Source organism: Paramisgurnus dabryanus, chromosome 2, assembly GCF_030506205.2.
Source record: "Paramisgurnus dabryanus chromosome 2, PD_genome_1.1, whole genome shotgun sequence".
Taxonomy (NCBI): domain Eukaryota; kingdom Metazoa; phylum Chordata; class Actinopteri; order Cypriniformes; family Cobitidae; genus Paramisgurnus; species Paramisgurnus dabryanus.
In genome coordinates this window covers 46,352,209-46,370,143 of record NC_133338.1, presented here as the reverse complement: position 1 = coordinate 46,370,143, position 17,935 = coordinate 46,352,209, and the positions used below count along the sequence as shown (strand labels likewise).

Sequence of the window (17,935 nt, the reverse complement as noted above, 5' to 3'; positions counted from 1 at the left end):
GTGTTTGTGTGTGTGTGTGTGTGTGTGTGTGTGTGTGTGTGTGTGTGTGTGTGTGTGTGTGTGTGTGTGTGTGTGTGTGTGTGTGTGTGTGTGTGTGTGTGTGTGTGTGTGTGTGTGTGTGTGTGTGTGTTTAGTTACAGGTGACAAATGCAATCTTTTAAGCACTTTTTAATGCATCATACGTTTGTCATAACATGTTTTTTAATTAAGTGGAGATAAGGAACTTAAAATGATATAAAACAATTTCAATACATTACAGCTTTAATTTATAGGGCCCTCTCTAAAACAATGTAAACTATACATATGTGATATTTGATACTAATTACAGTAAAACCGATAATGCCATATTCACTATCCTTTCAAACTTTATACACCCAATAAATGTTTGCCCAGAAAATATCTCCACCTCCTGGAGGACAAACACAGACATGCTGTAACTGAGACTGTGTCCACAACAGCACTTAAAGGCTCAGATCAATGATGATATGCTCAAAGATCTGTGTGTTCCCCTTGAAACTGGAAGCAAAGATGAAGTTTCTCCTATCAGTGGAGACCACGGTGAAGGAACGCGGAGCCTGGATGTAGACTTCCTTGAATCGCTCGAAAACCTTTGTTTCGGCATCCCACAGATAAATCTGTGAGAACGTGTAGTCGCTTCCCAGAGCCAGGTAGTACCTTTCTTTGAAGGAAAACGGCTGCAGGATCATGCAACCCCTCGAAGGAATTGCTTGAATCTCAGTGAACTCCTTGGGAGTCCAGCGCACGACCTTTGAGTCACCAATGTATCGCGTCATGGCCAGATACAGCTCCTCTTTGATGCGGAAGGCCTTGACAGCAACTACATCTTCCATGTTGGGAATCTCCCCATGCAGTGTAAACTTCTGAGTGCTTTTGCTCCACTGGTAGATGACCGGTACTTGAGAACGACTCGACAGGATAAGATGCGCCTTGCCATCCAAATTGACAAACTCTGCGTCTGTATCACGAAACCATTCATGAAGGGACTGGTACGAGTAGAAGCCCTTGTCATTCCACTTGTAGAGGGTGGACAGCCCAGCCTTAGAGCTGTCAGCGATGATGAAGAACCAGTCGTTGCCAATCTGGAAGGACTCAATATCGTTCGGTTTGGAAATTTTAGACACCTCAATGTCCTGGAATTTTGTGAACTTGCTTTGGTCCTCATCAAACTTATAGATGTGAGATCCGCCAAAGAGCTGAGCTACGATGACAAAGACCTGGTCCTGGATGATCACAGACTTGCAGCCAACAATGGACTGACCTGTGATTGTTGAAAACAGATAAGCAAGAGTGCACAAGAACAGACATCTCGGGCAACATAAGTCACGCAATGTAGTTGTAGTTTCTCCTGTGATGACATTAACATGACTGTACCTGTGATGTTGTCGTAACTCCTGAAGTTCATCTCAATGTGGTCCCACTGGAGAACCATACAGCTTTCTATGTTGGGAGCAGCGATGGCCACATACACATCATTTTTGTAGGAGAAAGTGTCCACGGATAAAGACTCGGTAGACACGGAGTGGAGGGGAACAAAATCTGGCCAACATACGCTAAAATTAAATCTTTATAGGGTTCCCAACATAACTCACTTGACACCCCCTTATTATAAGAGATAGACATTCTTTACAAGATGCCCAGAATGTTGTACTGTAAATTTTATATATAAATGTTTCTTTGTAGTGAGAAACAGCAAAAGATGTTTAAGGTTTTACTGTGTAGTGTATACTCTAAAATATCATGGGTTATTTTTAAGTTTAACGTGTGTTATAAGAACTTGAAATACCGGTTGATATTGAAAAGACATGCCAACATGCACGTACATGCACACTTATTCACATACCTGTGGAGAAGCACTCATTATGTAAGCTTGTCATGTCATTGAGACGTTTGCCCTTCATCTCTTCAGGCCCAGCACAGATGACGTCTGATACACTGGCATTAGTGCTCTTCAGCCACAACATCAGCCATTTCGCTCTGCAGTCACATTCGAAGGCATTACCTCTCAGATCCCTGCAATAGGACATATAGGACTAAAGATCAAAACATACCTACGGCAACCAAAAACATAAGTGTTTTAAGTGTTTGCACTAAACTCACAGCTCTATCAATGAATCCAGATCTGCAAAAAGATCTCGTGGCAAAGCTTTAATGTTGTTGTTTGCCAAAGACCTGTGAAGACATAACAATACATTGCAGCACAGTACTGCTCAGTACAAAACAACAGGCAAAGGTGCATGTAAACTATTGCATGGATTATATAAGGTTACTGGCATACAGGTGGGTCAAATCTCTGAGTCCTCTGAAAGAGTATTTTGATGTTGTCTCAATCTTGTTGTTTTCTATAAACCTAGAGAATGAAGAGAAGTTGTGAGGTTCGTGCTGTGGTCATAACAAATGGAAATGTGCATGATTGTGAAGAAGGATGATAAGATGACACAAGCAGTCGAAACCAAACAAATGAAAAGTCATCAAAAAAATCAAATATTTATTTTTGTCAATAAGCACCAACATCGAACCAATGAATCAATTAATTAAACAACTAATAACAAATTAACATGTTAACATAACACTGCTAGTTTATTTTTAACACAGTGCTGGGTCAACAAAAGACAAACCCAATGCGTTGGATAAATTAACAAATAAAATGTTTATATCTGACCCAACAAAGAGTTAAATCAACCCAGCATTTTGAGCTGAAACCTCACAGCATAGCTTAAATTACAGCCTTTTATTAAGAGTGCATTCTGTCATTAACAGTCTCTTTATTAAAACAACTTACAGTTATGTTCTAGTATGTAAATAGTTAATAATAAATGAGAAATTTTAATACAGGTACTGTATCTAAATTAGACTAGACTCAGACAACTCTGGGCCGGATCCATGCCGAAGTCATCAGCTCTGGGGTGGATCTGGCCAGAAGTCGTCTACTGTCTGGGGTTTGATTTAAAAGAGTTTAAAAACTACTAAAAGAAAAAAAGATCATAATGATACACACTTACAGGTACTCCAGGTGTGAAAGGCCAGAAAATGCATCATCCCTTATTGTAGTGAGAGCATTGGAGTTAAGCAACCTGTCAGAGAAGTAAAGTGATGGTAATTTATTATTTCACATGATCATTGCTATAAAAGCAGAATGCAATAACTACATATTTTGCCAAAAGTGAGTTAGAAATAAAATCTCTTAGACATGATCTGTACTAAATGTGGAGATTTAGAGACTGTTTCAGTGCAGTTACTTCAGTTAAAGGTGACATAGAATGATTGAACAGGGTATTTATTCTTGTTCTATGATGTGACATGTAGACAAAATTTTGTTGTTTGGGTCTGTAATGCCTTAGAAGCTTCCTAAAAACCTCTCTCAGATAGCTCTATTAGGGTGGGGGATTTTAAACAAGTGGTTTTGCACCTATTTGGCTCCCCCTACTGGCTTAACTTGCAATCTCATTACTGATTGGCTGACTTTGCTGCCACTCAAAAAATGTAGCCAATTACTTTGAGGCAACTGCATGCCATATTCTTTATAAATATTCAAAATAAACTGCGCACTTGATTACTGCTTGTATAGTCTCCTAAGGTCAACACAATTTCCATATTAAAACTAATCAAAGCTAAAATCTACAGCAATCATACTATATATTTATATAGGCTATTATATAATATTTTATATGTTATATTTAGACAGACAGGCTCCAGAAATGCGTCCATTAAGCTTTATCCGCATTGGAACCACGCTGCTTGCGCATCCAGTGTCCAAGCACAATAAACGCGTGAACTAATGAACAACAGCGGTTTGTACTTTATATTTTAAGTGTATTGCACAGCCAAGTACTTGCACGACCCACCTTCCCCTGTGTAACGCACTTATTGGGAACCCCTAATATAAATGATCCTTTCAAGGCATAGCGGATGAATTGGAGCAGTTTAAACATGATACGTTTGGAAATAAGTTGCGGGTTTTGCACGGGTTTGATATAAAATATAGAAGGTTGAATTTAGTTGTTTGCAATTTGAAATATTTTTTACCAGATATTCCTAATAAATTTAACTTGAACTATTTCTAAAATGTTTCTTTAATAAATAACACCCCTATCTCACAACGCAGCGAAACCTATTACATGAAGTGAATAATTGATGGTCGAACTTAAGAAGGTTTACCTTAAGCAACATCCTAAGGTATAGTTCGGAGAACACACGTAGGAAAGGTATACCTGTAGTTAAGGTTTACCTTAAGAGTCTTTGTAGCGCGCTAAGAGACAACGTTATCGGAGAACGCAGCCCAGTGCAGTAGATAAATAACTGATGCATCAAATACAAACAACAAATAGGCTTTTGAACAAACCTGAAAACATGCAGATCTCATCGCATCCATTTGTCAAGAAAGTGTTAGCAGCAGTAACCGATGGCAATATTTATGGACTTTTGACTTCTACACTGTAAAAAATAAAATTCAGTTTTTTTGTTTTACTTTAACTTAACAAATTAAGTTAAATAATTTCCACTTGTTTTTAAGTTATGTCAACTAACTGTTAGTCAAAAACTTAAAATTGTAGGTTTAATTGACTTGCATAACCAGTTTGATTAAACTTGCATTTTTTTACAGTGTAGTTGTGTTTATTTGTGGCCTTTTATTCCAATTTAATATCCAGCTGTCAGTTAAAACTTAAATATCAATCAATATTGTCGGCTAGATTTATCTAGCTTCTTTGAAGGTATCTTGAGTTAAATATCTTCATTTCATAAATGTTTTGCAGAATACATACGTTTGCTGCACTAAACCTCCATTTTTCAACAAATAAATACATGCCCATGCCAGAAAGAGTTTCACCTGAATGCATTTCTTTAGCAGACTAACATTAAGCTTATTTTAGTGTCCCGCCAATATTCAGTTCAAAACAATGGGGCTAGATAGTCCCAAGAGACATCTTGAGATCAATAATGTAGTAACAATATAGAGCTCATCTGCATCTACTGTACTAGAAACATTTGTTGCTAAATACATCAAACATAATCTTATTATTATGACATAATTCTCTGAATTGACCTGCTTATTAACTAGGGAAGAGCTTAGAAAGTTTAACATTCAATAATGTAACAATGTAACATCAATAATGCACACTGCACTTAATGTACTATTTTACGGTCTACAGCCTTCTAAAAAAACAATTAGTTTCAAGAACAGTCAACACAAATATTTTGAAATGTGTCCATGCTTAGTAATGTCATTATAATTAATAATAACATGCAATTGCACACCATACTATTATTTATAGATCTGATTTAGTAACAGTGTGCATTGTTAAAATCAGTTTAAATGTAAGAATATAGGAAACTATAAAAAGTTAAAAAAAGAAATGGTTCTTTATGCCATCACTACGAAAAACAATTTTTAGCAACTTTATTTTAAAGACTGCAACCCTAGTCTGTTTTCCCCTAAAACTAATTAGTCCATTAATGGATCAACTGACTAAACCTGATGGATGTTAAGAGGTTTTCACAGTCGCACGCTGAAAGTTTGTGATGCTTCATAGGAAGTGCCCGTTTCCAAAGTGGATCAATATGGAGGCATTTAAGTGCACATCATACACACTCTCAACATCATCTTACGCAGAAGGGCTTTACTTACAGTAACTGTAAGGATGGCAAATGCGTGAACATCGCCTCCTTGATCTCGGAGAAGGTCCCATTCACAATACTCCTGCAAAAGCAAATGTCAATCAATGCAAGCTTGAACCCATCAGAAAACCCATGCCTTACATTTATTCATTCGTCATACTTCATCCAAAGCAGTGCGTCACAACACACTAAAAATGGCTGGGTTATTTTTAACCCATAATGGGATAATATTATACATATGCTGGGTTAAAAATGACCTAATGTTGGATTATTGTTATGCAACTCTTACAATAACATAGCAGTTGGGTTAAAACAACCCAGCATTTGGGTTATATATTATAATAGCAAAATGAGGTTTATCAGCCCTGACAATGCAATAACATGACAGTCATTTCTGCAAATTAAAGCTCTGTAGATGTACAGTATAATTTAGTATTTACTATAGTAAACTGAAGTAAATTGTAGTATACTGTAGTATATTATAGCAAATACTAGACTTTGTTACTTAGGTTACAACAACACACTTTATATCTATAGCTTACTACAATAAATACTAAAGTATTCATATTTTTATCATGAGGGGATAAACTATCACACTCTTAAAAATTTAAGGTTCCTATGAGGTTCTTTGTCCGGCTGTATGGTTTAACATAACATAATCACATTTAGAAGGTTATGTTTAGTGGATAAATGTTCAACATACTATGTGAGGACAGAAATTGTTCTGTTATGAGCCTTTGACTGAAAGCTTTTTAAAGAACCCAAAAATGGTTCCTATACCGATGCAAAGAACCATTTTAGCCTCTTTATTTTTAAGAGTGTAACGGAATCAAACCTGTAGAGAAACCATAATGGTGAATGTAAATATGTAGACTTACAGTGAGCTGACATCGTTGGGGATTAATTTCGGGACGTTAGAAGAACCGACGCATATGATGGACTCCTTTGAGCAGCTCCACGAGGACGGACATTTAAAAACCCTTTTTCCGGTGTTGGCCGACGGAATCATATACAGTAATACCGTCGATATAAACACGCATTGTCTGACGATAGTCCGCATCTTGGTCGTCAGGTTCGCATGTGTGAATAGAGATGAAGAAGACCTGATCCACCCTGCAGCATTAAATGCACCACTGAAGCGCCTGACATCAGCAGATCGTCTGCAGTCTCTCCTCGCTATTTATTTATTTATTACGGCGCCCAATATCGGCCAATCGTGGTTGAACAGCCTCTGTGGATCAACTGATGAAGTTGTGAATATTACGCAATATTTTATCATCGACCAATACAAATTTTGATGGTTTTCATCACGAAGCATTTTTATATAGCATGCTTGAGTACATTGTTATTAAAGTATACCACAATATTTACTACAGTTTTTATCAATTCACTGTTCATTGGGTCAAAAAGGAACAACCCCAACCCGTTGGGTAACCCTGCTGAAAATCCAGCATAAACTGATAGCCGGTTTTAGCTGGTTTAAGGCAGTCGTTCCCAAACTTTTTCAGCCTGTGGCCCCCTTGTGTACAATGCATTCCTTCGCGGCCCCCCAAAGAAAATGTGTGACAAAAAACTGTTCTAAATACATTTTAATAAAAAAAACATTAAATTATACAAAAAGTAGTGATTTGGTTAGTAGCCTTATTTTTTAGGTTTAATTACACAGAATTCATGATAAATTAATGTATTTCGTAAAATGTCATAAAACTGGGACCATCTCGCGGCCCCCAGTTTGAAAACCACTGGTTTAAGGTGACAGTAGCTGGTTTTAGCTGTTCCTCCCAGCCTGACAAAGCTGGCGGGTCAGCTGGTCTTCCAGCCTGACCAGCTTAAAAAGTGACCAAAACACAGCTAGACCAGCTAAAACCAAGCTGGGAGACCAGCTAAAACCAGCTCATGGTATTACCTGGATTTTCAGTAGGGATTTAAACTCACAATGAAATTGAACAGAAAGTGTTTAATGTTTTTGGAACATTGTGGATTTTTTTTTTTACAAATGTACAAATGACTTATCTATGAGCTTCATTATTTTATAAAAAATAATGTGCCCTCATAATCTTTCATCAAAAACTCAATCTCATCCCCTACTCGAAACGATCTCTCTTACTTCCGGTCATAAGGTGTGCGGGTCCAGGAAAAAAAGTGCAGGGATTAGCAATTAACAACACAATTAACTTCCAATGATCCAATAAACTCTCGATGGACGAATTCAAGTCCATACAAGTCCTTTTTCATCTTAGAAACCTTTTCACTCGGATATACGTCACCACGGGAAAATAAGTCAATCGCTTCTTCCAAAAAAATGCTGGGTTGTTTTAAAACATTGTTGGGTCAAATATAAACATTTTCCGTGTTGATTATTTAACCCAACAGCTGGATGGGTTAAAAATAACCCAGTGTTACAAAGTGATTACTATACTGCAATATACTACAATTTACCATAGTAATTACTAAGCTATACTACAGTATTGTATGTATGTTTGGTCTTATTCCAATAGCTTTTATGGTGTTGCTTCCCATCCCACAGATAACGTACCACCAAAAGAAGCCAACACATTACCAGTAAAGACCTCACAGAGAGCCATTATAGTTTCATTAAACAAATGCAACTCCCATTAAAATTTCTTTAACTCTCTGTTCAGACTCTCTATTATTATTTTATTCAGCGGCAGCACCAGATTGAAAAATAATATTTGCATTATTTTAGAGAATTCTGGGCAAGAAGAGATTCAGCACCATGGACAGCTCGGTCAAGCTTCTGATATTGCCACCAGTTGTAAGCATGCAGATTCATAAAAAAGACTAAATTAAACAACCATACATGTTTACTTCATGGTCAGTATCGGCAGGTAGCCAAATACTTGAAGACATCAATAAGCACTGACTGATAGAGCAAGAGAGAAAATGACTAAGTGCAGCTTGAGTGGTAGTAAAAAAGCGTTGCAAGACAAAGGGCAAGAGGAAAGTTTATTACTAAGAGACAAAGCTTATTGAACAAAGATGAAATATGAGTAAGCAGTGTATAATGGGGAAACGTAGAGACAGAATGGATTTAAACTACAGTAAAATTACACAGCGCCACAGAAAGGAGGTGTGAAGAGTGTCAGAACAAAAACAAACAGTGAAAACAGTGTAAATGTGACCTTTTTAATTGAACATTTGAAGTATTCAGCTTTTAATAAGTATTTTCCTACCACAGATATGACTGCTTACATTACACGAATGAATTAAATTAGATGTAACTACAGGTAGATGTAGTCAATACAAGGCAATGAATGTAAAACGCATATCGATTTGGGGTCAGGCATGGGTTACATCAGTGCACTTGAGTACAATGCAAAAATCTTCACTCTTCTATAAGCTGAGATTTCAGTAAGGGACTACAGCCTGAATCCAGTAAAACAAAAGTTCATCTTACAAGTCTTAAATTGAATTTATCTGAAATGCACATTTCTGCAGTTTCTATTAGAATTTATTTTAACCACTAAAGTGGACACATCCTTAAAAGCCAGTGTAAACCATGGGTGTGATATTACATGAAAACCCACAAGGATTGTTACCTATGACCATGGATAATTCCATGTAATTCCTATGAGAGCCTTTTTATAAAGTGTCTGACAAAATAGGTGAAGCATCATGCATGATGTTGAATATCTGTTTTTACAGTGGATGGACAATGGAAAAAATAAAATACTACTTTGTATCGGAGGTCCTGATATTAAAACACTTAACACTTTTAAGTACATAAGACACATATATCCAATTAGAGTGAATTTTTCCTTTAGTAATGTGGGATGTTGTAGTGTGTCATATGCAATAAAGCTAAATTACAGAACAGATTTATGGAATTGGGTGCGTTTATTATTAGTTAAAGAGCTTAAACTCAGACCTAAATCCATTTGGTTTAATATAAAAGAAACTGAAATGTTCAATAGAGCATTGTTAAATTATTATAAATCAAATTTCACACATTAGATAACTGCAATAACATCATCTTACAAGACAAAAAAAAAGAAAATCACAGTCATGAAAACCCTCAGGGCACTGTCTGGTCATCCAAACCTTCACATGGTGATGCAGATTCATTTATCTCTACAGGTGCTTCTTTCTTAAGGCTCTTGAGGCATTTCTCAAGTCTCTTCATGCACAATGTTATGTCATCTTTGGTTATTCCAATGGCTGATGCTGCATTAAGGTACGGGCATGGATAAGAATTTGCATGTGACATGAATCCTTGGAAAGTGTGACCACTAACAGTCTGCTCCACACCAAGTGGAATCACTCTGCAACAAAGAGATTGTTCAAATTAGCATAATTCATTAGCATTTATAATGATGGGTGTCCTGTGGAAACTTTAGCATTAAATCTGAGTGAATTCAAAATGACCTTAAGCCTGAGAAAGGTGCTTTATAAATAAAACTTATTAATATTATAAATAAAACACACATTTCTTATATATTTCTTACAGCTATTAACACATGACAGTCCTCCATTACTGAACGCAACAAATTACCATCCCACCAATTGGGAAACAAACCCACAGGCTATAGAGCTATAGTTGGAAGAAGCATGCCTAAAATATAACATGAGCTTCATATTGAAATCTATATTTTAAAAAAAAATGTATTATTGAAATTCAGTAACTTCCTTACATAAAAAATCCTTTGGAAAGCATTATTAAAATTTTCTATCTTTCTAAAAAAGTAGTTATCTTTATAATTAATTTCAGAATAGACAACAAGGACTGAGGAGCTCAGATGCCAAAGCTGCTAAACGCCACCTCCATCAAAATTGAGATAATGATATCAACCAAATGCTCTCAGCACATATTCATCATATACTAATCCGCTTAATTCCAGCCTCAGGCCACTCAGATGTACCACTAAACGCAGATTTTCCATTAACTATACAATAATAATTATAATAATAATAATAATAATAATAATAATAATAATAATAACAATAATAATAATAACAATAATAACAATAATAATAATAATAATAATAATAATAACAATAACAATAATAATAATAACAATAATAATAATAATAATAACAATAATAATAATAATAATGTTATAAATACAATAACATTCAATTACATAATACTAATAATATCAGCCAAACAAAGACAATTGCAGTCTTTCTGATTGACAAAGATTGTAGATATATTCTAGCACTAAAGTGGCAATGTGAAATAGATATTTATATTAGATATTGATATACTTCACATACTGTATGTATAATGGCATTAAATAGAGATGCATACGTGGCTCTGAATATCAGATTCTTTCCCTAAGGGAAACATTAATACACTTCTTTACTGTAACCCTGCCCATTCATGCATCTAGCTTCTGTTTCAAAAAAGGAATTTATTATTAGTTTATATCTACGTCATCTACAAATACGTTCTAAATGTTCTAATGATAACAACATTAAACTTTTAATAAGAGTAAGAGATGTCTGAAAATGTAGAGGTAAAACAGACAAGCAGAAAAGACCTTGTGTGTTTTGTTTTTGGATATTGCGAAGATATTATCATTCTTACCCCCGGGTGCACACAGTGCAGTTATTTATGGATACGGCTATTCCAGAAATACTGTTGATGACTAATTTAAATACGAAATTATTTAATTAATTAAATAATTGCGTGTCCCCCTTTTTCCTACAGGCAGAGGAGCAGATAGTATCTCACCTGGCCCCTGACACCTGTCTGGTGAAGAGCATGGAGCCCAACTGGGTGACTGCTTTATCGCTACGCCCCTGGAGACTGTTCAGTGACATGGCTAGAAAAAGAAACACCATTTAAAGGGTCATAAAATACTGCAACACATTTGCTGACATATGCTGCACGTGATGAAAAAAGTGAAAGAAGGCAAAATACAAATGCACATGCATTTATTTGTGCTTTAATTGCGTTCCTGTAGCGGTAGAGCTGGTGCTACAGTTGTACCTAAATGCAACTTTCCAACTTTTCACTCGTGTGGTGAGAACTGTATGCAAACCGGATGCAAATGTAAATGAGAACTGACCAATACTAAAACAGACCGCATTATTGAAACAGACATCCTCAAAATGCATTTTTGTTATGGTAATGTGACCTTTTGATACAGGCTATATGTGACTACATGTACAACCAAGGAAAGACCACAATGAGTCATAAGATGCATTTTATGATTTCTCACCCAGTGATATTGGATTGTGTGGCGTGTGCAGCAGTCTCTCTCCATGTTTCTCTGCTAGAGCTTTCAGCTCATGTGCCAGGTGGCCGTACAGCTCCTGCGGGACGTACAGACATCTCCAGTTATATATAGCTCTTCATTACTACTCACAAAGCTTTTTTTATTGCACATACTATGCTCTGTTAATGTTGCAATTTTGCATCTGCTGGCCTACACCCAGCAGCATCTGCTTTTATTCTAGCTTTCTCTTTTTCCACCCACTGTTTTTCCTTCTGAAGCTTTAATGTAATTGAGTCAACACAATCAGCTGTGCTGGCAGTGCTGCACAGTCCACCGCTGAGATCAATTACAAATGAACTGCACGAGGCCTTCAGGTTACCTTTCAATGATGCTACAATGATGCTGAAAATACCATAGAGACAATACGCCTAATAGGAACGTGATATAGCTCGGCTGCTTCTAAATTCATCCCTGTTTGGAGCCATAGGAATGAATGGGGCTAGGCTAAATGCTAACACATTCAGGAATGTACAAAGAAACTTCAGATATAAGCTTTAAAGTTTTATTCAAGCAGATTTTTTGCTTGTTTTAAACACTAATTTACTTCAAGTTTATATTTTTTTGCTGTACAAAGATGATGTGCGCACATTGAAAAAAGATTGGGATGTATTAATTTGTCTAAGTTGAGGTAAGATTAAAGAAAAGCATCTGAATTACAATTTTATATTATTGTCAGTGTACTTAATCTGGATCAATGTGACCCTGCCTGTAAAAACCCAGCTAGTCATATTTGTTTTCTACATAAAATCATCCTACATAAATGTAATGAACATTTTATGAAAATATAACCTTGATTTCTTTAATTCTGACCAAGTAGGTCATGTCAAAGATTGTAATCAATGTGAAACTAATGGTTGAATAAAACTTTAAAGTTTATATCTCCCTGGATATGACTTTGAGACTTTAGCCTGGTTTTCACAGACAGGGTGACAAATTTAGCTTTGTAGCTCTGTGGGCTCTCACCTTCCTCTCAGACAGGAGTTTCTTGTAGCCGCTGGCCCCGAGAGAAAGCAGAGTAATGAGGACGTCTAGAGATGGAGAGGCCGAAGCTCGACCTGGAGAAAGCAAAGCATTTTTGATGTCAGTGCTCAGTGGTAGAGCATTGCATTAGCAACGCAAAAGGTCATGAGTTCGAACCCAGGGAACACAGAAACTGATAAAAAATGTATACCTTGTAATGCATTGCAAGTCACTTGGCATTAAAGCGTCTGACAAATGCATGAATATAAATGTAAGCACTTGGCACTTTAATAAATTAAACACTTAAGCACTTCATTTATAGAGAAGAAAATATGGATTGTGATGGGATTTGCCTAAAATAAAGTACTAGAATTTAAAAGATTCATATGGTATTTTTATGGATATATAAAGTACATGAATGAATAATCTAGTACTGGTGTCACCATAAAGCATTGAAAACAAGCCCTGCAGAGCTGGAGATAAAACTACTAACTTGCTTCCCCTGACTAACTCACTCTAGTACACGGTGATGATCAATACACGAGTGTTGGGGATTCCTCTGCAGTGCAGAAATAAGGGAGGGATATGTGGGTGCCAACAGAGAGCAATGCTGTAGTGCAAATAAATGATGGAATATTATCATATGGACTGTACTAGGGAAAGATTTTGTATAAATAATATTCAGCCACCTTAAAGATCAACAGCTGAAATTTTAGTAATTTAAATAAAATAATAATGCACTAGTTTCATCGATTATAACTCTTCTAAATGCCTTTCTTACGAAGCATTTTTTTTCCAGTAAAATATCTAAAAATTCTTAAATTAAGATGTATTTTCTTGATAAGCAAAATGACCTAGGAAAATAATTCTAGTTTTTAGACAAAAAAAATTTCTTCAATGCGTGCACTGTACAGCGCGTTGTGAAGGTGTTAGCATTTAGCCTAGCCCCATTCATTCCTATGGTACTAAAAAATAGTTTTATTTTGTGGCACCATACTTACTGGTATAACTCCTCATGTAACAGGGAAAACACGGAAGTGTTTGGTGGCTTCCCTGTTTGATACCATAGGAATTAATGGGTCTAGGCTAAAGGCTAACACATTCACGACGCGCTGTACAGTGCACGCATTGAAAAAAGATAGATTTGTATTAATTCGTCTAAGTTGAGGTAATAACACAGTTTAATATGGCAAAAGGCTAGACTATTCCTTTAAGTGTTTATGAAAAAAGTGAACTTTTTCAAGAAACTTTTTTCGCTTGTTTTAAGCAGTAATTTAAAAGTTATATTTAAAGTTTATATTTTTGTATAAAAACTAGACTTATTTTCCTAGGTCATTTTGCTTTTCAAGAAAATGTAATTAATCTTAATTTAATTTAAGAATTGTTAGATAATTTTACTGAAAACAAGACAAAAATCCTTAGCAAGAAAGTCATTTTTGCAGTGTATAGACCTCATATATAGATGCATATAGACTGCACAATGCATATAGACTGAAAAATCCATACAGATTATATATGGCATCTTGGAGGTTTATTAAATGGTGCACATACCAGGGTACATTTGACTGATTTCCTTTATGAAGGCCTCATCAAAACCAGCAATGATAGCACCACCAACTGGGACCATAAAGTTTTTATCAAGACTTTGGACAAAGGCATCAATTCTTCCTACACGGGCTCCCTGTAAAGGCACCACATAAGCCAACAAGTCAATTTCATCGAGAAAGTCAATAATCAAACAAACAAAATAAATGAATGATCCACTGTACTAAATGTAAGATTATTGTAAAATATAAAAAAGATTGAGGCAAAATATTACCTGTTGAATAAGGTGCATACATTTAGATGACTGCACGCCATAGGCATTGTTGACTATGTGAGGGATATCATGCTTGGCACACAGAACAGCAAGTTCCTCTAGTCTGGAAAAAAATGAATAAATTAATGGACCCAAAATATCATCTGAACTACTGTAAAGAAATAGTTCACACAAATATGTATTCTTCATGTCATTTCAAACATGTATTATTTTCTTTCAAGAAACACAAGAAAGAAGATGAAAGGCTCTGGAAAACTCTTTCCAAGATCTCATTTTGTGTTTCACGGATGGGGCTGGAAGGTCTACATTTGAAGTTTTGGGTTTAGACTTGGTGCATGCACTTCTACATGGCTAAGTAAAGTACATGTTTTAGTAAAGTAATCGTATAATTTTGACCTGCCTGTCAGGAACACGTGGTGCAAAACAGGATGTTGTGGAATGGACACACAGGATGTTTTTGGCACCCAACTCCTCAATCTTCCTCTCAAGTTCTTGCAGGTTTGTTCTTAGTTCATCTCCTTCCAGAATATTCTCAATTACCACGGGTTCAAAACCTTGGACAATTTAAAGCACATTTGATACAATTAATATTTGAAGCATTGCATCTGGTTGATGGTAAAAAGGGTTTCTGTGCATATCGCAACAAGTATATTGCAATGGTTTACGATAACTGAATGATTTAAAAGTAATGTATATTCAAATTTTTTTGGTCAATGCAGATAGAAGAGACTGGCGTGAAATAGATTATGCTTTATTTTTCAGAAAGAAATTGAAACATGTATACAGTTTGTTAGTTTTAAATACATTGTGATACTACAATTGATTCTACACATCATTGTATGGAATATCATCTCATTACTTATCACAAATTGTATTTTTCTTCAATATCATGCAGCCCTAATGTCTTCTTAAACAATAAGTACAATAAGTAGATATAGAGAACATAACCAGTGGTCCTCTATAAATCTTACCAGCAGTCACCATAGATTTAAAGCAGGACTTCTGGTCAATGCGAGGCCAAAGGATGTAGCGTGCCTCAGGCCTTCTGTGCCTCAACGTGAGAAAACACAACGTGAGACTCATTCCAGTCGCCATTGGGCACACAAAGCATGATGATGCACTCCTAACACCTGTTAAAACAATAACAGATGTGTATACACCAGATCCGTCACAAAAGAAAACTGACAGCTGTGGGACTCATGCCGATTGTAAACAAGTGTGTAGCTTAACAAACAGAAAGGTCAAGTCAGTGGTGAGAGCTCACCTGTAAATTTCAAAACATCCAGTACTACAGAATTGGTGATTTTATTTAAAAGACTGGAACCAGCAGCCTTGGGCTGAATAGCAGCAATGTCCCCTGATCGACCAATCCCGTGAATGAGTCTAAAACAACATCAAAACTCCATATCAAAAACACAGATTAATGCAAACATTTTTGGTGATGAACTATCCTTGCTAAAACAACATAAACCATCACAGACATTCTAATGGATTTAATGGTTATAATGGAAATTTTATTGGATTTAAAAACTATATTGGGTCTCTATGTGTCAGGTTCTATTGGTGGGATGTTATCTTATAAAAGGGAACAAACTGAAAACAATTAAATACTACTGGAAAAAAACTGACTATATAAGAAATGTAATAGTTTTAATGGTAAACAGCTAATTGTTTATAATGGTATTTGGAAGGCTTTTGGAAAATTTGTATTGTGTTTTCTTTAGCAGGGACATTTTAACCATGCTTTTCTCTGTAAGCACCCCTCATTTTAATGATTATCAATGTGATCATCTGACAGACACAAAACCTTACAGTGACTTTCTCCAACCTGAAATGTCTTCTTGCCACCAGGCTTGATGAGACTCTTCCCTCCCTCTCTCCCACACCGCAGTTTCCTAAGAAGTTGTTGCTGTCCATGACTGCCAGTTCGTTCAGAAAGAGCTCTATGGTGCTTTCGTGCCATCCCTCCTCTGGACATTTTCCCTGGAACACACAGAGATCTGACAGTCAAAGTCTACAGACACTTCCCTGCTAAAAAATATAGCAAATCCTAATGGTTCCCACAGTTATGAACCATCAGCATCACTGATGTAAATACTATACTTTGTTAATGCATACTATAGTATACTGGAACATGTTAAATTGATAAACTGTAGTAAATACATGTTATTTTTTAAGGTAGGATCCAAAAACACTATAGTACCTATATATTTGACGCCGGTGTACTACGGTAAAAACGAATGTATACCACAGTATTTCTTCACGTGTGTAAACTGAATCATTACCTGTTCTAAAAGGACTCGAATCAGCTGCTCGTGACCGCGACGAGCCTGCAGTCCCTGCCGTACATATGAAGACGACACGATCTTTTCGCTCAGACTGAAGTTTTCGCTGTTCATATCCCGTTAATCGCGAAACTTGGAGCAGGTGTTAATATTGCTTAGTCAGGAAACACACGTGCACGTGTTTAATGTGTCGACAGGACCTTATACTGTTTGACAGTAATAAATCGCTGTGCATCTGCAAATACTGTCTTCAGTTATTTGTCTACGTTTCTTTTAGATTACGGATGAGCTGGTGTGAGGTTAAACATTTTCTAAATATCTGAGTCAGCATGAAGTTCAAATCGGAGTTCACTGTTTACTTCCTGGTTGAAACCCCGCCCCACAGTGACGTATATATTTCAACGTAAAAGTCTTTTCAATTACCACTCGAGTCTTCTAATTATCGTAATAATAATAAACCAATCAGAGTTAAGTTCCAAAAGGATATTGTTACACAACCATATGTGATTACATACTGGAGTCAACAGTTTGAAAAAGTTTGGCTTTTACATAGTCGTTATGGCTAAATTTCATAAATGTAAACTCTCTGGCCGAAAACCATGCTTTACGGTATTTAAAGAAGAAATAATGCTCTATGTTGAACTAATATTACCTTAAAAAAATTAAAAAAAAAAAAAAACAGAAAGCCTGTCAGATTCTTCAGGCATAACATTGCTTCCCCTCTAGCAACAATGTCTTTATTTTTTCTTTAAAATGATCTAATTTTGTGTTATTTTTTGTTTTGTTTTTTTCTAACTGTTTACATTTGGATACACTGCTGTAGTATTTATATTTCTGTCAATTGTTCAATAAAACAATAAAAAGCCCTAGTCTGAGACGTAATGGTTCTTCTTACTCGTTCTTGTCAGTACAATCTGCAGACTAGCGACATCTGTTGGACTTTAATTGTATTGCAAATAAGTCGTTCTGGACCAAAATCCTAACTCAAACACAAT

At 36.0% G+C, this 17,935-nt stretch overlaps 2 protein-coding genes across 2 annotated transcripts; both read right to left on the bottom strand.

Annotated features, from left to right (window-relative positions):
* Nucleotides 1–17: 17 nt before the first annotated feature.
* Nucleotides 18–6,848, bottom strand: lgi2a (leucine-rich repeat LGI family, member 2a). The gene is made up of 8 exons (XM_065288928.2): nucleotides 6,513–6,848; nucleotides 5,645–5,716; nucleotides 3,021–3,092; nucleotides 2,297–2,368; nucleotides 2,119–2,190; nucleotides 1,862–2,031; nucleotides 1,393–1,557; nucleotides 18–1,279 (listed from the first exon to the last, which is right to left on the bottom strand). Exons 1-8 carry the CDS (start codon nucleotides 6,692–6,694, stop codon nucleotides 462–464), a joined length of 1,623 nt encoding a protein of 540 aa, XP_065145000.1. The 5' UTR covers nucleotides 6,695–6,848; the 3' UTR covers nucleotides 18–461.
* Nucleotides 6,849–8,582: 1,734 nt separating this feature from the next.
* sepsecs (Sep (O-phosphoserine) tRNA:Sec (selenocysteine) tRNA synthase) lies at nucleotides 8,583–17,311 on the bottom strand. Its single transcript, XM_065288929.1, has 11 exons — nucleotides 16,941–17,311; nucleotides 16,484–16,638; nucleotides 15,920–16,038; nucleotides 15,627–15,785; nucleotides 15,056–15,209; nucleotides 14,656–14,758; nucleotides 14,388–14,517; nucleotides 12,840–12,931; nucleotides 11,820–11,913; nucleotides 11,330–11,420; nucleotides 8,583–9,917 (listed from the first exon to the last, which is right to left on the bottom strand). The coding sequence occupies exons 1-11, from the start codon at nucleotides 17,052–17,054 to the stop codon at nucleotides 9,671–9,673; spliced, it is 1,458 nt and encodes a 485-aa protein (XP_065145001.1). The 5' UTR covers nucleotides 17,055–17,311; the 3' UTR covers nucleotides 8,583–9,670.
* Nucleotides 17,312–17,935: the final 624 nt, after the last annotated feature.